Source organism: Alexandromys fortis, unplaced genomic scaffold (assembly GCF_014885135.2).
Source record: "Alexandromys fortis isolate MF-2015 unplaced genomic scaffold, M_Fortis_MF-2015_v1.1 scaffold_119, whole genome shotgun sequence".
Classification (NCBI taxonomy): Eukaryota; Metazoa; Chordata; class Mammalia; order Rodentia; family Cricetidae; genus Alexandromys; species Alexandromys fortis.
Genome location: NW_026067991.1, coordinates 4,621,591 through 4,642,846, shown reverse-complemented (window position 1 = coordinate 4,642,846; position 21,256 = coordinate 4,621,591). Strand labels below are relative to the sequence as shown.

The following is a 21,256-nucleotide window of genomic DNA, read 5'->3' as shown; positions in this document are numbered from 1 at the left end:
CAGCACTCGGGAGGCAGAGGCAGGCGGATCTCTGTGAGTTCGAGACCAGCCTGGTCTACAAGAGCTAGTTCCAGGACAGGCTCCAAAGCCACAGAGAAACCCTGTCTCGAAAAACCAAAATAAATAAATAAATAAATAAATAAATAAATAAATAAAATGTGGTGCCAGCAAACCTGAGGTGACATGTATCGCTCATGTTGGGCAGAGACTGGAGAATAGGCCTGCGGCCCCTGTACTAGGGAGAATCTCCTTCAGGATAAGCTTCTGTGCTCTGCCCTCAACCTCAGCGACCTAGAGGTGCTCAGAGCATGGCTGCTTTCCCTGTGAGGCACCTGGGTAACTGTGTGGTCCTGTCCTAGACACCTGGGTAACTGTCTGGTCCTGTTCTAGACACCTGGATAACTGTGAAATCCTGTCCTAGGCATATGTTCTCATGTTCTGATATAGATATGAATAATTTGCATTGGTATGGATTTTAAGGTCAATTTTGTTATATGTATATGTATTTCTGATATTGATTAAGGTATTGCGATTGTGTAGTTCATTTAAAAATGTAATGTATATAGGTTATTAATGGATAATCATCTATAATAGTCAAATTTGTAGTCATGTTAGTTAGATTTTCTAGATATATAGAGATATATTTCAGTTAGATAGGCATTCTTAATATCTTTCAAAGACTGCAGAATATGGCATTTAATGTTTTAATAACTTAGGGCTTTTCATGACAATGAGACACTCTGCTCCTGGCAGCACCAATCTACTTCAAAAGGAAGATGGGCATTGAAGAGGCTCCTTATGGAGTTTGATAGCCATTTGGGCAAGAAACTGCTCTTGCCTGGACTGTTGCATAAACTGGACACAGAGAACCCGCAGAGACAGGACTGCTGAACTTGCCTAAAAGGTGAGATGGCCTTTTGGGGTTCCTGATTCATGAAGGAGTCTGTGAGACATTCTGCAGGACACAGCAGATAGTGACTGAACTGCCTTTGAAATTTCCTGCTTCATGGAAATGTCTCTGGATACTATGGGCCCGAAGATGGATGCCCCAGCAGTACAAAAGAACTTTGGGTGACTGTCCAGGCAGTGAGATGTCTCTGTCATTATTACAGTTTTGGAAGTTGTTTATTTCTTGTTTAATTAGGTAATATTATATCCTTCTGGAGTCTTTGATGGAGTTAAAGAATATATAGATAGTTATAGTTTTCCTTAGTTATGATAAATTATAAAGTAGATGTAAATATTGTAACTGTAATTCTTGCTTTATAACGGTTTTGTTATATGTAATTTTGCTATGTTAAAGTGAAAGCCTTTCCTTTTTGTTTAAATAGAAAAAGGGGAAATGATGGAGGAAGGTCATTGGCTAATAAAGAAACTGCCTTGGCCCATTTGATAGGCCAGCCTTTAGGTGGGTGGAGTAAACAGAATAGAATGCTGGGAGGAAGAGGAAGTGAGCTAAGATGCCATAGCTCTACTCTCTGAGGCAGATGCGATGAAGCTCCGACCCAAGATGGACGTAGGCTAGAATCTCCCTGGTAAGTCACCACCTCATGGTGCTACACACATTAATAGAAATGGGCCAAACTGCATTATATGAATACAGTTTGTGTGTTGTTATTTCGGGGCATAAGCTAGCCAGGCAGCCGGGAGCCGGGTGGCAGGAACGCAGCCTGTAGCTCCCCACTACAATGCTCCTTGGCTCTAATCGCCAAGCTGGAAGTCAGGCAAGGAAGCTTTCTTTTTTTCTTCTTCTTCTTCTTTTTTTTTTTTTTACAGGCTTTCCTCCGTAAGTATTCTAAAGATGTTAGGAGCAGCTTGGATAATCACTGGGTACCATTTCCTAATGGCGAGGGTCTACACTAATCCATACACCACTCTGTGTGATGCCCTCTACCTTAAAGGGAAAGAAACACGGCTCAGAAAGGTCCATTTGCTCATAGGTAGAAATCAGTACAGCTAAAACTCAACCAAGGCATTTGGCTTTCTGCTCACTGAGCAACACTGCCTCCCATATGACCACCAAAGGTTAAAAGTTTCCACCTGTCAGTCAAACTTGATTCAGGGTCTCTGTTCTGTCCAGGGAAGAACAGAAGTTGCAGAGGAGGTCGGAGGCAGCGGGGGTTGGGTGCAGGGGTGGGGTGGTGGCTGCTGGAGTCACTTTGTGAAGGTAGACACTAGCCTGGCAGGGTTGACAGTTTTTTTCACGGCAGGAAGTGATAAGTAAATTCTTCTAGGCCTATAGGACTTTTATATATAATATATATATATATATATTATATATATATAAAACACATCGCCTCAAACAAGTTTCTGATATGCAAGTGGGATGCCCCAGATCTGTTCACAGAGAGAGGTGGCAGCCACAAGACCATTATCCCTTTAGAGTTAAAAGCATAATACATCTTATATGCCTGGGTCAATCTACCCAGTTAAAACCCAGCCAAAGAGAAAGTGAAGAGTCCAGACTGTGAGCCTAGCCTTGCTCTACTATGATTGTCCCGCCTCCTTGCCTCTCTCCTCCTATCACGACCTGAAACTTGTTCTGCTGGGGTGAGCCATCAGATTCAACTTCCTGAATAGTAAAAACTAAGAAGGTTCACAAATTATCTCAGCTTTATGTAGACCAGTCTAGCGTTGAACTCGGAGATCTACCGGTATCTGCCTCCAGAGTGCTGAGATTAAAGGCGTGTGCCACCACAACTGATTATGTTGATTTCATATAATTTCCCTGCATTCCCAACATACCCCAGGCTTCCTTAATATGGATCACAGAAAATAAGGGCTAACCCAGGCTGCAATGCTTGGAATTCACATCCGTTTTCTGCAGAAGCCGAGGTCCAGAGGTTTCTAGTCACACATTAGATTGGCACAAGCTGGGATCGGGACTTTGGACTGTGACTCATAGCTCAGCACTGCGCCTCGCTCAGCTCCAAACAGGAAGCCAGCAAAGGAAAGGAGAGAAGTTTTGTTGGGGGGGGGGGGCTCGATTTCCAAGTTTAGACTTTGTGATCAGTAGTATAGGGGACAGCAGAGCACCAAAATGACTTTTGATAAGTTTATTCTGAGACTCTGACCAGCCACTTCCTGTCTGGAATGCCCCTGCCTCAGACACTTGAAGGTCATTAAAATGACCCAGTTAGAGAATTTAAGGAAAACGTCCAAACTATGCATACTCCATTCTGGAACTCATACACCCTGCAACTGCATGGGGAAATAAGGCAGAGAAGTCGAGGAGTGGCCACTGGCCCAGGTGCACATCATCCCTTCTAGAACCTTCCAAAGCTCCCTTCACAATTTATCTGAATTGCTCACACACAGCATCTCCTGCAAATGAGGTTGGGAGAACAGTCTTCTGAAGAGAGAAAAAGCAAGCTTGGCTGTATGGTTTATCAGCTCCCAGACAGGATCCAGGGAAGCAGGTCTTACATTTGAGGGGGCTGGCAGACCCCTTTGTCCTTCCAGACATCAGGCCTTGAGTATCTGCCAATGGCCTGACCTGGAATGTTCAACCCCGGAGAGCAGCTTCAGCCTGCCAGGAAGACAGTGGTGACAAACCCTGTATTATTTATAGCCAAATGCTTCTCCCAGATACTTTTAAGTTAGTCAAAATTTTGATCACAGACGTAAATATATATATATTTTGATCACAGACAAAAATATATATATATTTGTTGTTGTTGTTGTTCGAGATAAGGTTTCTCTGTGTAACAGCCCTGGATATCCTGGAACTAGCTGTTGTTGGCCAGGCTGGCCTTGAACTCACAGAGATCCGCCTGTGTCTGTGGTGGGATTAAAGGTGGGTGCCACCACCGCCCAGAAGTGTTACATATTTTTTATGGTGAGCACTATTCTCCAGTGGTGACGCTAACGATAGATTCTGTCTATTCATTCCCGAACATTTGATACTGACCTGTGCAGGGATGCTGGAAAAACAGTTATAGAGAAGGTAATGACCCCGAGTCTCAGAGCTGTGTGATGGGTGCTTAGAGAGTGACAAACCAACCTTAAAGGAAAACTGAAGGAGTTGACAGGAAGGAGAGTTGGAGTCGGGGGGGGGGGGGGCTGGGGGGGTCTAAGAAGGGTTCTTTCCAAGTTGGGGGCTTTGAGCAGGGACCTGAAGAACATGAGTACAATCTGGGTGAAAGATCAGGGCAGGAGCTTTTGCTTGTGCAAGCAACAAGGTGAAATCCCCAAGGTTTGTCAAAGGAGAGCAAGGTTTGGCCACAGTGAGGTGATGAGTGAGGAGCGTGGGAGATGGGCCGGTGCCAGGACAGGGGTCCCTTCGGAAAGTCACCATTAAAAGCCTGTCTTTAGTCTTGGTGTGATATAAGTCATAGCAAGGCTGGAATGTGAGCCTAGACATGAGTCCAAAGCCCCAAGGTGTGTGTAGCATCTCCTATAAGTCCTCCCATCTGTGAGAGAGAGCAGAAGGCAGCAGCAGACCCAGGAACTGGCAGCTCAGCTCCCACCACAGAGCTGCCCCTGGGACTCACCTTCCACGGTCAGCTCCACTGTCACCTGGCGGGCACCGCTGCCATTGCTGGCTTCACAGGTATACTTTCCGTTGTCCTCCTCACGGACAGGGTGAATTACAAGGCTGAAAGTTCCCCGTACTCCATAATCCAACAGGAAGCGGCCCCCATGGGTGATGGTTTGCCCATTTCTGTGCCATGTCACCTGCGGCTCCGGGTAGCCCCGGACCTACAAGAAAAAGAAACTGTAAGGGCTTCTGTTTTACACAGGCTCACCATGTGTCCTAGAGTTCAGAGTTCACGGTTCCTATGCATTATATTATATGCTGGGTTGGAATAACAGTACAAAAAAAAGAAAGAAAAAGAAAGAAAGAGAATGCCAGGCGATGGTGGCGCACACCTTTAATCCCAGCACTCGGGAGACAGAGGCAGGCGGATCTCTGTGAGTTCGAGACCAGCCTGGTCTACAGAGCTAGTGTCAGGACAGGCTCCAAAGCCATAGAGAAACCCTGTTTTGAAAAAAAAAAAAGAAAGAAAAAGAAAGAAAGAGAGAAAGAGAAAATAAAATAAAAGAAAGATCTCAATAGTTTGAGCACTGTGACACGCATTTGTAATTGCAGCACTTGGGAGGGAGATGCAGGAAGATCTGGAGTTCAAGGTAATCCCCAACTACACAGAAAGTTCAACCCGGGGCTGTGTAAGACTCTATATGAATCCCTCTCCATGAAAAACAACAAACAAAAAGCCCCCAAAATACCAAAACCCTCAATATTAAAATTTATTGAGTGCATGCTGGGAAAGTAATGTAGTTTATATTTTGGCAATAAATCATTAAGATGAATTCCAACCTGTATTTCTCTCTGAAGGTTACTGTGTAACATGAATAATAAAAACCTAGAGACAGATATTGGAGTTGGGGTTCAACCTGAAGATCAGAGAAGCAAAGCCACTAGAGAGCTCTTTCCTCCATGAAGTCTTCAGACTGAAAAAGAGCAATTCCTGTCTCATTCTGTCTTATAGTTCTCTCTCATGCTGGGATTAAAGGCGTGCACCACCACCGCCCGGCCTCTATGGCTAACTAGTGTGGCTGCTGGAATTAAAGGTGTGTGCCACCACTGCCTGGCCTGTATGGCTGACTAGTGTGGTTGTTTTATACTGACCTCCAGGCAAGCTTTATTTATTAAAATACAAATGAAATCTCACCACACTACTGGGAGAGACAGCCCTACACACGCCTCCCTTGGCAGTCTCAGGATGGTCCTGCATCAGCTCTCTGCCTCTGGCAATAGTTACGACCTTCTGTGAGTGCTACATGGTCAGTGCTTTCCCAAGTACCTGACTCACCCAAGCCTCAGAGTCCCTTATTCAGGAAGCACAACTCTCAAAACAGGGAGAAAGGAGGAGATAAACTCCCATGTAAGAATTATCTTTGAGGGGTTAGAAAGATGGCTCAGCAGTTAAAAGCATGTGTTGCTCTTGCAGAAGACACAGAATTGGTGAGGAGGTCTCGCCTGTGTCAACCACCTGGAACTCCAGCTTCAGGGGATCTGAGGCTCCCTTCTTGACACCTCAGACACCTGCACTCACACATGCATATCTCTCTCTCTCTCTCTCTCTCTCTCTCTCTCTCTCTCACACACACACACACACACACACACACACACACACACAGATCTCTCTGTCACACACACACAAATCTCTCTTTCTCTCTCTCTCTCTCACACACACACAGAGATCTCTGTCACACACACAAATCTCTCTCTCACACACACACAGAGATCTCTCTGTCACACACACACAAATATCTCTCTCTCTCTCTCACACACACACACACACACAGAGAGAGAGAGAGAGAGAGAGAGAGAGAGAGAGAGAGAGAGAATAAATTTTTTAAAAAAATTACTGAGTTCCAGACAAGAAAATTCCATTAAGTGCCCTTGAACACCTGAAATGCAATGGATCCCCTCAGGCTGGACTTATCTTCAGCGGAGCAGTGCTGCCCAGTTCACCCTGCTCAGTGAGGACCTAGAACTGGGCAACTCTGCAGTAGGAATGTGCAGAGACCGCGTGGAAGGCCCCTGGGAAGGAAGTCGCTTTTGTCACAAACATTGTAGAGACATTTTTCATCCATGCAGCCATTCCAAGGCAAGAAAAAATGGCTGCAGGTGAAATGGAACCAAAATTTGCAGTACGAACCCTCCCAACCCCCTACTCCCACACTCCGTAGCTTCCCCCCTTCCTCACAAGGTCAGGTAGTGATGCTATATGGGCATGAGGGGTAACATCTGCTAGGTCCTAGGCACCCACACACAGTTCCTTCCCTAAGCATGCTAGGGGAGGGAGCTCTGTTGCAGCAATGATAGTTGTCTTTCTCTTGATGCTGGAGATCCGCCCCAACCTCACAGCTGCCCTAGGCTACCTTTCCTGAGTTCCTCCGTTCCCACCATCTTCAGACTCAAGCCTGAGTATCTAGGATATGGATTTTTGTTCCTAAGGAAGCATTGACTCCCAGTTAAAAAGCCCAAAGCCAACAATCCTTCTTGGATTAATTCATATAATCATCCCTTCAGCAGGAGTTTATAAATCTTATATGACCTGTCCCTCCAGCCCAGCTGATACAGAGTCAGGCTTCAATGGAAAGAAGAAAGAAACAAAGAAAGAAAGGAAGAAAGAAAGGAAAGAAGGAAAAAAGGAAGGAAAGAATGAAGGAAGGGAGGGAGAGAGGGAGGAAGGGAGGGAGGGAGGGAGGGAGGGAGGGAAGAAGGAAGGAAGGACCCCCAAACACCAAATCAGTATTATTCATCTCATTTGCAATTCCCACAAACAAAAAGCTCCTTCCTATAAAAATCTAAATTATGCTCTTGACAGAGACAGATGTCCCACCAGGAAATGCTTCAGTTTTTAAGTTGTCTCCTTCAAAACTTGTCAGCAATGCCTAGACTGTCATGGTCTCGCCACAACTATTTCCCACCTCAGATGTGACTGTGACCACATCCACCTGGGTATATGAACCCTCACCACTGCTGTTCGAAGCCAAAGGAGACAGTGCAGGTTTCTGCAACTCAGGTTATGGGAATCCCTCCTTTTCCTTTTAGTTAACTGTCTACCTGTGATATTTCTGCAAATGTCACACGCTTAATCTTTGTTAAACAGAAGAAAATATAAATGTGCTCCTTACATTCATGTATCCCTAATGGATTATAGTCACTCATTCATTTGTTGAAATAGAAGAACTATACAAATAACCACTATGTGTGTTTGAAGGTGGCCCGCATTGTGATCCCATATAAAATCATCATCATAGGGCCTTGATCTCATCACAAGCACTCATACAAAGGAACATTCGACAGCAGGTATCCTAATAAAACAGTCTCCTGTGTTTTCAGAGAGCAAGCAATGAGGCAGGGGTGATCACATGCGGATTACAAGCCATGGCTGTCTTCTCCCGAAGTCTGTTAGGTAGGGCTGGCCCATTCTCCTGAAGATGATCCCAGAGGCCTGTCGACTTGAGAGCACAGGGGCTCAGCTCTGCAGCCGGGAGCAGATAAATCATTAACAGCACCCAAGGCTTCCAAGCATTCCAGCAGTGCGCACGCTGGCCCCCTGCAGCAGGCCGCTGGGGGCATCAATGATTAACCGGGAACACCGAGAGCGGTCCAGACCTCAGGGACACGATCCCTTGACCCTTTCCTCTTTTCTCCTCATTGTCTTGTTCCAGAGTTGCCTCTGAAATGCCGTATTAAAATAATTATTCAAAGGTTCCTGAATATGCTGAAACTGGCATGATTTTATAAGACAGTCTAAGTGTGCAAACAAGACTTCCATAGCTCCTGGATCTAGGGCAAAGGCAGGGACTTTGTGACCTTGCTCAGTTCCGAGGTCTGATCTGCAATGTGAATGGATACAGGTCCTGCCACCATGAAAGAAGCTCAGCACGCCCCTAACATCAGTCAAAACTGTTCAGTTTCAGGATGTCCTTTTTATCACTCACTGCCTGTGCTCTATGCTGGAGCCCAAGTAGAGAAGATGGGAAGTCTTGGCTCACATTCTTGGGGGTGCATGCATGGCTTTCAGTTAAAAAGCTACAGTTGGGAGTTTTGTGGCTGGGATCTTTCTGAGGTCGGTGAAAGTCCACTGATGTCTAGTTCTCAGAGAAGCTCCGCACAGACCCTTCCTTGACTCACAGCACTGTGAGGGAGGACCTTAGGTCGGGCCGCTGTCGTAGAATGCTATTCTCCAAGCCTCATAGCCATCGTCTTCATTAGAACAGCTGCAAGAAACTCCAAGAGAAGCTTGGACCCTCATAATAAAGAGGGAGTGGAAAGGTTCACTGGACCCTCATAACCTGTCCACTCCCTCTTTCTGTGAGGGAACACCATCAGTAAATAAGCCAGACCTAAGATCCTCTCCCCAGAATGGATGAAGACTATGAAGATTAGCCTAAAGTCGCACAGATGGAATCCCCTTCAATTAACTTTTGACTGTCTGTCTACTCTCAAGAGCGCAAGGTCATGCACAGTTAGGGCAGAATTGCATACAGATTGCTCTTGAGACTTTGTGATGGCAGAATTGCTTTAGGATCTCTGATGCTCCTGTAAGCAACCCTTCACCCATGCTCTGTGAGTAAACCAATAAACTCACTGATTCCCCAAGTTGGGCTTTTGTGGAATCCTACTTTGGTCTGTTGTTGGTGTCCTATAAGAAAAGAGGCAGACACTGGTTCATGTCTCCCCAGGGAAAGAGTTGCCTCATCAGCTACCCTGTGATGGGGACCTGAATGGCAGCCATGATACCAAGTATAATATTAGAGATAGAGCGGAGTGGGTTTCCTCCAGTTTCAGAGGTTGTCCAGACCTCACTGCAAATACCTCACTAAGGAAAACAAGTTTTGTATAGCCCAAATTGGTGGCAAGAACCTCTCTCTCCCAGACCCTCCATCTCTTAAGAGGTGAAAGCAATGTCCAAAGGGTTCACAAAAGATATGGTCATGCCAGAGGGGACTCATAGGTTGTTCCCTTGTATTCCGAGTAGGACAGGATCAGGGCCATGTGATCTCATGACATCGCAAGAGAGCTAGGGTGGAAGAGAGAGGGCAGCATGACAACCAGGCCTCAGTGCCTGGGTCTGGTCAGACTTCCTGGTCTCTCTGCGCTGTAATCCCCTCCTAACATGGAAGAGAAGATTATTCTTTAGGTGTCCCGAGCTCCTTCTGTCTCTGAGGTACGGCTTTAAGTGGTGACTCACCTAGCTCTTAAAGTAGGTTTTTCCCTTTCACCTCCATTCCCCTCTGGGCCCAACCCACAGCCTTGCTCCCCTCTAATTCCTCATATGGGAAAAGCAAGTGACCACAGGAGGAATGTTCATGAATGCAAAGAGGCTTGCCCTCCCTTTTCACAATAATGAGATTTTGGAACTGGCCCCAAAGAGGGTCATTCCGAGGAGAATCATATTTTTGCCACAGTAACCACATTTAATTGGAGGTTGTGTTCTTGAACAGAAGCCCAGAATCAAATAAATCAGGGGCATAACCAAAAACTGTCATAAAAATAAAGATACAGCAGTCAAAACCCCTATAATAATTTTAAATAGTAAGACTGTGCTCCCGCTCTATAAAATGTCCTTAAAAACCTTTATGGCCTCAAAAGGCCTTTAAAAGAAAATGGGGCTCCTGAGAGTATGGCTGGTAGGGGAGAAAGCAGGGCTGCTGTTGGGGAGTGTTACCCCATCTCATGTCAGTGTTCAGACCTAGTGGAATTCACTCAGTGACCAAAGGGGACCGTTCACTAGGCTATCAGACCGGCAGGTCTCTTCGAACGTGTTGAGGGTCCTCACCCACCCATCATCGCCTAGGGCAGGTCTTCCGGGCATGAACTCAAAGCAGTGGCAATTCTGCTGACTGCACAAACCTGCCTAGACTCTTTGCCACACATCTGCCTTCTCTGAACTTGATGCAAAGTAAAAAGGGGATGATTTTGCAAAGATGGCCAGCCTCCGTGGGTCTTCTGATCCTGGCAGCTCCTGGCCCTGTGTGTACACTACAAGTCCATACAGCTGCAGGGACAGCTGCAGCAGTCTGACTGTCATCCAGGACTAGGCAGGACCAAAGAACTGAGGTTTTGTCCACATCTGGGATGAAGGGAAACCAAAAGGAGAGTAGCCAGGATTGGGCGCTTGCCCAAGAGAAACAGACCGCCTGGCAGGATGCTGGGACCAAGAAGATGCACATACAAAGACTAAACAAACAAACAAGGCAAGCAGTGAGCCAGAATCACTAGGGATATCGCAGACAGTGATGGGTGGATACTGGGCATGGCTGGGAATTTTCCCCAGGCAGAGAGACCTCTTTCCCGGTGCAGCTGCTGCCTGTGGTGCTATGCTCTGAGCACATGCTGTATCCTGTGGTCAAAGACTAGAACGAAGCTGAGGATAACTGGAGAACAGGAAATAAAGCTGGCCATGAAGATCTATACCTATGATCCCAGCATGGAGGAGACTGAGGCAGGAGGATTGCAGGTCTGTAGTCAACCTGAGCTACATGGTGAGATCCTGACTTAAGAAAAAAAAGTAGGGGGCTGGAGAGATGGCTCACGGGTTAAGGGGACTGGCTGCTCTTCCAGAGGTGCTGCGTTCAATTCCCAGCAACCACATGGTGGCTCACAACCATCTGTAATGGGACCTGATGCTCTCTTCTGGCCTGCAGGGATATATGCAGAGAGCACTTACATATAATATAAACAAATAAGACTTTTTAAAAATGTAGGAAATAAAGGCAATGGGGCTGCAGAATTGGTGGAAGACTTAGTCCTCTGTTCCACCACTGAATTTGAGCTCCCAGGTAGCAAAACATCACCTCCCCACAAAATGGACCACAGGTCCCGTGAGTCTAGCCTTGTGGGTATATTAGTGGGTGAGGAGTGAAGAGTAAGCCATGGCCAAAGCATGACCAAGCTTCAAGGCTCACGTCTGTGCCAGCAGCTGGCACCTACCCCACAGCAGGCAGGCAGGTACTTAATTAAGGCTTAAGATAATCCCCTTGCAGCCCAAAGCCCCAAATGAACCGGCAGAATGCACCAGGAAGAGATCATAGCCGCTGACAACAGCAATTAGGAAGCCTTAGCTGTGGCTTCTTTCATCCCCACCCCTGCTGGGGAAACCGGAGGATGAAAGCTGTTCTGAACGCCGTCCGCAGAAGGTGTTCTTTAACTGGATCAGTGGATGCCAACTGGATCTCCAGGGACACATGCTTCAAGTCCCTTCAAGTCCTTGTACTCTGCCGCTTCCATCTCTATCATTTTTCTTTCTTTCTTGTGAGCAGGGACACAGGCACCCTCAAGTCTCCGGACCTGCAAATCTATGGACTCCATTCTCTTTCTCTGAGTAGCCCAGGCTGTCCTGGAACTCACTTTGTAGACCAGGCTGATCTAGAACTCCGAGATCCCCCCGCCTCTGCCTCCCGATTGCTCTCCTTTTTCTTTCTGAAAATTTAAGGCAGCATGAAAGTTGGTGGCCTTGGGTGACACTGCAGTCCCTTTAAAATCTTACAATGAGAAGCCATTCCTTTTTGTCAACGGGTATAACTTCCCTATTCTCAATTAATGAGACACCCAAGTCCTTGAAAATGCGCAACCAAGACACAGGAGTAAACGTGTACAGGGGAAACTCCCATACTGACAATTCTTAATTCCCTGTAGGTCAGGCTTTTCATATTACCAAGATTCTGACTGAGCTTCAGCCCCCTTTGGGGTGGCTAGATGAGAACTCTTCCATGTAAACTGTGGTTCTGGCCTTATTTCCTGTTGCCATGGGGCTCTGATGGCACAGTCTTTAGCTGACAAGGCAGATCCAGGAGGTTAGCGTTCTGTGGTCCTCAAGCTTCTGTGACCAATTTGAGAGAGGTTCTCCGTCATGGAAAAGGCCACTAGAAAGCATGCAGTACTGTAGACGCCGAAGGAACCAAAGCTTTGGTGTGGTTTGGTTTGATTTGCTCAGGCTCTCCTGCCACCTCCCCAAGGTCAGCAGCATGTCCCTTCTTAGGGAAACTGTCTCTCCCCACTACATGGGGGTCTGGAGGGGAGGCCTGCCTGTGAGCTGCCTCTGGCCAAGATGCTTGTCAGACATTGGGCACACATACCATCAAAGCCAGCCAGTGTGTGCTCTTCCCTAAAATTCCACTTCTGACTCTTAGGAGACCAAAATTGTCCCTGACCTGTCCCTTTCGCTGCCTCCGAACCTCTCATGTTCCCGCCAGTAAAGGACCCAACAAGTGAAAATCTGAGAGCCCAGGTATACAATGAGGAGAAGCCATGAAGACACTGGAGGGCAGCACTGTGGGGGCTTCAGATCTACTCAGTTATATGAAGTGATACGTCTCCTCTGCTTAACCACTCTGTCACAAGTAAAAAAGAATCCCTACCAATTTAGGAAGACATTAGGCTCTGAAATCAGACCCAGCATACTGTGGTGTGACCTGACTCCTGGCACGTAGATTCCGACTGCATCAGTTACCGGCTGCCTGGCTGTGGACGAGAAGCTTCACTTACCTAGTCTGCACATCTACAAGATAGGAACGATACTGGGATCCACATCCATGGAAAAGTGTATGATCAAATCAGATGATACACGCATAACATCACATTAACAGATTCCAAATTGTACAACCACACTCTCTTCTTCAAAGTCAGTAATTCTTTATAAGTTATCCTAAAATTCATACACATTTCCAGAATTCTTAACACTATGAAGCTACTATTGCTATAAGATACACCAACAAGTACTAACACTTGGGAATAGTAAGCTTAAGTGTGCCTCGTACACAAAATTCACACTTATTTTTTTTTTTAAGAGTCACTTCATAGGCCCCGGCCAATCTCAATAACCCTGCCCTTGAAACATAGATCATACGGGCCTAGAACTCACAAAAATCCACCTGCCTTTGCCTCCCTCTGAGACTAAAGGCATGAGTCACTGCATCCACTTACAACTCATATTTTTATAGACAACTTAGAGAATTCATATTTCTTCAAGAAAATCTTATATGTGCACATGTATGTGGGCGTATACATGCCAGGGCATGTGAATGGTTGCCAGTCAGTCCTTTCCTGTCACCATGTGGGTCCCAGGGATTGAAATCAGACGGCCAGGCTTGCCAGCAAGCAGTTTACCTGCCGAGTCATCTTGTTGGTCCAGAGAGCTAGTCTATAATCTTTTTTAAACATATTTATCTATTGGGAGGGGATGCCTCAGTATGTGGGTCTGCTCTCGTCATTAGGTAAAAACTTAACACTTTAACTAAGAACACCTATTCTGGGTGAACTGGTTTGCTATTTCTAGCTAAAGAATGAAACCAAACTTGAAAAGTGATCATTATTTTTATGTAGCATGGCAAAGCACATTTGGAAACGAATATCCAACATGTCATTTTTCCACACCATCATTGCCTTCCCGAAAGAGCGTGTGCAGTTTTGAGACAGGGAGCATCTCTTGAATTTCTGCCTCAGTGACTAATGCAGTCCTGGAATTTGAAAGGCCATGGGCAAGGGTTGGGAAGGCAGTATCTGGGGTAACAAATCTGTGTTTACCAGTCGTGGCTGCATCTGGAGAAAGGAACATACTTCATTGGCAGAAGGGTTGAATGGAGCCGAGAGCTGCTCTCCAAGTCACACAGAGGCCATCATCCTCAGCCATAGCAGCCAAGGGCACAAGACATGGAGAGACAACTCACTGGTTACAAGCAGTTGTTCTTATATAAAATCCAAGCTCGCTCCCAGTGTAGATAGACAGGGCAGTTTAAAACTGTCTGTGATTCCAGTTGCAGGGATCCAACGCCCTCTTCTGAACTCCTTGGGCACCAGGCACACATGTGGTGCACAGACATCCATGTAGACAAAACACTCATATACATAAAACAAAATAAACCTAAAAAAATTAAACCAAAATGATTTGGCCCAGTAGTTCTACTTTGGGATATGTACTCAAGAGAAATGGAAGTAGGAACTTCAACACATTCATATACCAATATTCTTAGTAGCCTTCACACTAGTTAAGAGAGAGCAACCCAAGTATCTATTATTAGATAAGTGGAGAAGCAAAAGTTTTACAACGGAATGCTGTTCATCCATAAACAGAGAATTCTGACATACGCTACAACAGGGGTGAGCCTGAAGATACTACAGTAAGTGACAAGAATACTGTCACTACAAAACTTCAGAACACATGATTTCACTTGTATGAGGGACCAAGAGAAGCTAAGTCCACAGAAGCAGAAAGCAGAATAGCGTTGCTTAGTGTTGGGGGGAAGGCGACTAAGACATTGTTTATATTTTTGGCTGTGAGCCTAGCCTTTAATGACAGAGCCCATGAGTATCAGGAAGGAAGCAGAGGATGGAGGGAGAGACAGCTGGAATTGGGGGGGGGGGCGCATTTAGGGGCAATGTGGAAACCCAGTACATTGGAAACTTCCTGGAATCTATGAAGATGACCCTAGTGAGGACTCCTAGTAATGGAGGATATGGGTGGAGTCTAAACTGGCCATTGTTTGTAGCCGATGTTGGGATGGGTTGCAACTGCTTGAGCTGTTGGCCGATGGGGCCCTGTGGAGATCCTAAAAATGCAGGCTAGTGCTAGGACAGATAGTTGCTCTCTGAAAACTAACAGTGAGGTCCCATTGCCGAGGATGACATCCACACAGACTCATTGTACATAGGAAGGCGAGCTGTTGCCAGCAAGGAACCTTCACCCTGTGTTCTAGTCTCTTTGGTATGGGAAGGTACTCTGTAGACACTGGAAAGAGAAACCTGGACACCAACCCAGCTTCGCTTCAACCTACAATCTGTCCTGCCTGCACGATGTGTTGGGTGCAATGGTATAGAAGTTGTGGGAGTGGCCAACCAATGTCTGATTTAACTTGAGGCCCACACCATGAAAGGGTGCCCATGCCCAACACTACTTGGATGGCCAGGAACTGGAGATTGACTAGCCCAGACACTTAAGATAGAACCAAATATGACTGGTTGAAAAAAATCAATGAAATAACTGATAATTACATTCTGCTATACTCATAGATGGGTGCCTTGTCCAGTTATCATCAGAGAGGTTTCCTCTGGCAGCAGGTGAGAGCGGGTACAGAGAACTGCAGCCAGACATTATACAGCCAGTGGATCTAACTAAGCCGGGCTCACATGGGCTCACAGAGACTGAAATGCCAAGCACACGGCCTGCATAGGTGAGCATCAGGTCCTGTGTGGGTCTGTACCAGGTCCTGTGCACATATCAGGTTAGCTTGGTGTTTCTGTGGGACTCTTAACAGTGGGAGCAGGTGTGTCTCTGGCTCTTTTGCCTGATCTTGGGACTCTGTTCATCCTGTTTGGTTGCCCTGTCCAGCCTTGATGTGAGGACTTTTGCCTTGTCTTAATTGCATCCTGTTTTGTTGTGTTTGGTTGTCTCTTGGAGGCCTGCTCTTTTATGAAGAGAAATGAGGGGAGGAGATGTGGGGGAGAGGGGTGGTGGTGGAGACCTGAGAGGAGTGGAGGGAGGGAAAGCTGTGGTCTGGATGTACTACTGTATGAGAGAAGAATCTATTTTCAATTTTTTAAAAAATGAAGTTTTTGTTTAATGATCCCATAGTTTTAGTTTTATAAGGCAAAAGCTGTCCTGGATATGCACAGTGGTGATAATCATATGACAGTATGACCATATTTAAGTGACTAAACTGTACACTTAAATGGCTAAAACCATAACTCCTATGTTATGTATGCTCACCAACAGTAAAACAGATTAGGCCAGGTGTGGTGACAAGAGACTAGAGTTAGATAGACACCTTGACAGACAGACAGACAGACAGACAGACAGACAGACAGACAGAGAGAGGGGCCGTGACTAGGTAAAGGTGATGAAATCCAAGATGGCCGGCTTCTTCCTCACCCTTCTGACTTGAGACAAAAGCCTGGCATCTTAAAACAAAGGCCTTGTGGACTTCTGTCCCCCACTAGCAGGCTCCTGCGGATGGACTGGCTCACAAAGTTCAAGGCCTGCTAAGGAAATGTCACGTAACAGGATGGACCAATCAATCATCCTAGCTTTCTTCAAACTGACCAACCCTAACTTAGGGAAGGAAAGCCCTTCAGAGGCTTTATAAACCCCCAGGTCTCGGGAGATGTTTCCCCGAGTCTCCTGTCTGCTCTGCAGATGGTCTTCTTCTTGGATATCTCGTCCCAGCAAATGCCTTCCTTTGATGGTTGGTGCTGTCTGTGGTGTTTGAGACTCCTCTGAGCCTCCTTTGGACTTCAGCTTTTTTCCTGCTTTAATTCCTTAACTGGTAGAGCAAATGAACCCAATCGAGACCCCTAAACTATATCACTTCAGTCAAGTATCACAACGCCCTTAGGAGAGAAATCAGACCAAAGTCATCATTCTAAAGACCCAACCTTGCCTTCTCTGCCCCCTCCTCTCCCTGCCTTCTGTCCCTTCACACTCTTCCTGCCACAGAAGCCTTCTCTGGGAGGCCACCCCGGCACACCTTGAGCAGTTGGTGTTGTTCTAGAAGTCTGGACAGAAGGCTAAGGAAGCTTCCTGAGGGTGGAGGCAGGGGGAGGGAGGTTCATTAAAGTGTCGCTGTGAGCTAAACAGGCGTCAGTTCCCTGGGAGCAGGACTCGAAGGGCTAGGCATGGAGGACAGAGCTCTGTAAGAAGCTGCACTCAAGTGTGCAGAAGGTGACAGGGTGCTCCTAAATGCTCTGCCTACCTCAAGCAGGGTGTTCAGGAGTCCTTCCCTGGGAAGGAGAGTACAAGGCCAGCCTCCAAGGAGACCAGGGCTCCTATATTTTTGCAAAGCACTCTCAACAAGCAGCTTCAGCTGAGCCTCTTCCTCAGCTGCTTCTGCCTCATCTGCTGGTTTTGCTAACACAGTTTTGCAGACACAGCCCCCTCACAAGCTATTGTTCAGGAATTTTAGGGCAAAGCCCTGGGGACCCAGGGAAGAGAGAAGAAATGAATGCCAGCAGCCCTATTGTGAGCAAGCGACTGGGGTGGCTCTCTCAGTTTGCCAGTGGCGCACTGGGAACACCAAAGGGGTGAGTCCTAGATCCAAACCCTCATTTAAAGCAGATTTAGACTTCTCAGTCCAAGCCATTGAAATTGTTTCTGAAGAAGCATCTGGAAAAACGGAGGGAAAAAGCTGCCCAGTTATTTAGTGAAAAACAAAACTCAAACTTTCCTTTCTGCCCTCCTTCCAATGTCCCTTTCAACTATGTGCTCCTTGGGGATGACTGCTGGAGCCCAGAGACCTGGCGCTGAGCATCGTCATCCCCAGAGGAGTCAGCCTTACCACAAGCACTGGTTAGAAGGCTGGGTATCCTCTCCTCCCTAAAATTTGGGCACAGGATATGGCTTTGTCTTAACCAACCTCTAGCTTGCAAAAGGCTGGGTTCCTGCCTTTCTATTCTGGTCTTAGGGACCCATAAGGAAGTAAATGCCAGTATTAGATGGAAGCCGCACTTCCTACCCTGGGTTGAAGATCCTGTAGACGTGGGTGGCTTCAGTACAGGTGAGGGCTCGGGCCACCCTTCTCAGAGAGTTCAGGGTGCAGAAGTCCTGGAGTCCTAATAGGCCCTCAAAAACAAATATGTGGCTGGGATGACTCCGTGGTACAAGAATATCCTCAGCCTGGGTAGGGCCCTGGCTTTTATTATCAGTATCACAAATAAATAAAACACATATAGATGGGCCGTGGTGGCTCATGCTTTTAATTCCAGCACTTGGGAGGCAGAGGCAGGCAGATCTCTGTGAGTTCAAGGCCAACCTGGTCTACAAAGTGAGTTCCAGGACAGGCTCTAAAGCTACAGAGAAATCATGTCTCAACACCCCCCCCCCAAAAAAAAAAAAACAAAATCAACCAACCAAACAAACACATATGATATTTGCCTCCAGTCTGAGGGGCTGAGGGAGAACAGGGTCTGGGTCAGTTCCATTGGGAGTGAATGAAAACTGGCAGGGGGAAGCAATTGATAAGGACAAAGGATCCCTAAGGGAAGCCTTGTAGACAGACACTGGTGAGACCTGAGAAGGTGGTATAGTTTATATTTTCTGTTGCTAAAATACGGCTGCACAGCTGGGGGATGTAGCATGCATGAAATCCTACATTCATTCCCCAGCACCGTATGAACCAGAAGTGCTGGCGCATGCCTATGATCTCAGCGTACAGGAGGTGGGTGCAGGAAGATCAGGAGTCCAAAGTCATCCTCAGCAACAGCGAGTTTGAAGACCGCCTGGGCAATGTACAAACTTATTATCATATCCCAAGGAACCACCTTAGCTTAAAGCAGTTTAGAACTCACCATTCAGTTCTTTGGCCTCCCAAAGAGCTTCAGACCCTAAAAAGGCTAGCAACATCCCAGCAACCCAGCAACAGCTTCCCCAGTAGCTGAATCACTCAGGGCATTGCCCGCCACATCATCACCACAGGAGGTGCTGCAGAAGCTAAGGGGAGCCAAGCTGCCCTGTGGCTTGGAAGGACTGGGCATACCTGGGGTCCAAGGACCACTTTCCCACAGTGGCACAGCCTATTCCAGAGCCGTTTCTATCACAGGCGCTCAGCACTAGGTCTAGTCCAGGGTCCCAATTCCAAGGCTGCTGTTCACTCCTCCCTTTTACTGGACACAGGGAAAAATCCAATATGCTGTTACCCTCAGTTTCTCTGGATCTAAGTTTACTGCCTCTGCAGGGTCTGCCCCACCCCACCTAGAAAATATGTAAGCCATGTATGAAGTTAATGGTGGAGACAAAATTCTCAGTTTCCCTCGGTCCCCTGAAAAGAGCACTCGGGGAATAAGGACCAGCCTGACTGAAATGACACCCAATCTTCCTCCCTTGCTAAGACCCCTTAACACCTACAAAGGGGGATATTCACACTTTACTTACATATGCTTCTATCTGTCCTACATCAGATTCCTCCCCCTAATGCTGTCCTTCCGAAACACGTCTACCTTACACTGTTGGAATACTGGAGGGATGCTCGAGAACTAAGCAAAGATAGTGGACCGAAGGCAGCGATGTAGAGGTGCACGGTTGGTTACTTTCCTGTTGCTGTAGTAGAACACTCTGAAGAAAAGCAACCCGTGGAATACAGAGCTTGGTTTGCATATCCAGCTCTAATCCAGAGGATTAGAATCCATGAGCGCAGGAATGGCCTGGCAACAGCTGCCAGAGCGAGAAGCTGAGAGAGAGTACGTCTTCATGAAGCAGAAGGCAAAATGGATGTAGGGTGAGGTTTATTTATTTATTTATTTATTTTGAATTTCTTGTTGTTGTTGTTGTTGTTTTTTTGTTGTTGTTGAAAAAAAATTTCCGCCTCCTACCCATTTCCCGTTTCCCTCCCCCTCCTCCCACACATCCCCCCCTCTCCCCACGAGGGGTGCACCCACCCACTGTGACAATGGAACTGATCTATTGGGAGCTCACCAAGGCCAGCGGGACTGGGACTGAAGAAGCATGGGATAAAACCGGACTCTCTGAACATGGCGGACAATAAAGGCTGATGAGAAACCAAGGACAATGGCACTAGGTTTCGATCCTAATACATGAACTGGCTTTGTGGGAGCTTAGCCTGTTTGGATGCTCACCTTCCTGGACCTGGATAGAAGTGGGAGGACCTTGGACTTCCCGACGGGCAGGGAATCTGGACTGCTCTTCATTCTCGAGAGGGAGGGGGAATGGAGTGGGGGGGAGGGAGAGAGGGGGAGGAGAGTAGGGTGAGGTTTAAACCTGCAAAGCTCACTCCCTAGTGATGTACTTCCTCCAGCAAGGCTGCACCTCCCCGTAATCTCTCCAAATAGGACCACCAACCAGAGACCAAGTAGCAAATGCCTAGGCCTATGGACAATGTCTCATTCAAAGCATCGCGGTATTCCTCTCCACCTGCCATTTTCCCCATTTAGTCTCTTGAGGTGGCCTGATGCTCTCCCCTCTCCCTAGTCTTCAGCCCGTACCCCTCTCCATAGTGACCACATCTTTAAAAACAGTGTGCATTGATCACAGTGCAGACTGCTTAGAACTAGGCATGGCCTAGAAAATCCAAAGCAACGAATCACTATGACATCACCTTCCATATTTCTCTGCCTACAGCAAGCACAGGACCATATTTTCCATTAAAAAAAAACAGGGCATATTATTTGATGAGAGATTTATGGGCTGCCTCCAGGTGCACGAAGGGGTTGGAGTTGCAAATGTTTCAACATCAAAATACTGGAACCAAGGATATTTGGATGATTTTATTGGAAACATGAGTTTGTGGGTTTTTTTTTTCTTTTTTAAACAGGAATGGGTAGTGACCATCTGAGAGGACCGCACGTATACCAGCCACAAAGGTTCTGCTTTGGTTTATTCCAGGTATCCTGGACACAACTCAACACAAGGCCGAGTTATTTAAGAGAGGGGATCAGGCATTGCACCTATTTCAAAATCAAAGTTCTCCCAATGCCCAGCAGGGCCACTAAATCCTGGCTAGACTAGGTTGGCTGATGCCCCTGTCTCTGTATCCTGGCTTACGTGTCACTGCAAAATACTTCTGTTGATTTCCCAAACCAGGCCACACTGTACTCTCACTGCCCCTGTGTTTCTCCGTCAGTGGACTCTTTGTGGCATATCATTCATGTAAATGCACGGCTAGCAAACTGTGCCTGTTTCAGAGCACAGAACTGTGATTGCCTGTGGAAAGACCTGCAACAGTTCTGCCCATCAAAAAACTGGAGAGCGGGGTGTGGCAGCTTTTACCTTAATACCAGGACTTGGAG

General features: G+C 46.8%; 1 protein-coding gene across 3 annotated transcripts in view; it reads right to left on the bottom strand.

The window, feature by feature from the left end:
- Window positions 1-21,256, bottom strand: part of Mylk (myosin light chain kinase) — a 246,954-nt gene that overhangs the window by 132,074 nt on the left and 93,624 nt on the right. For all 3 annotated transcript variants that reach the window (XM_050159702.1, XM_050159703.1, XM_050159700.1), the window contains exon 3: window positions 4,494-4,701. In XM_050159702.1, the coding sequence (XP_050015659.1) occupies window positions 4,494-4,701 (208 nt within the window). The remainder of the gene's footprint in view (window positions 1-4,493; window positions 4,702-21,256) is intronic.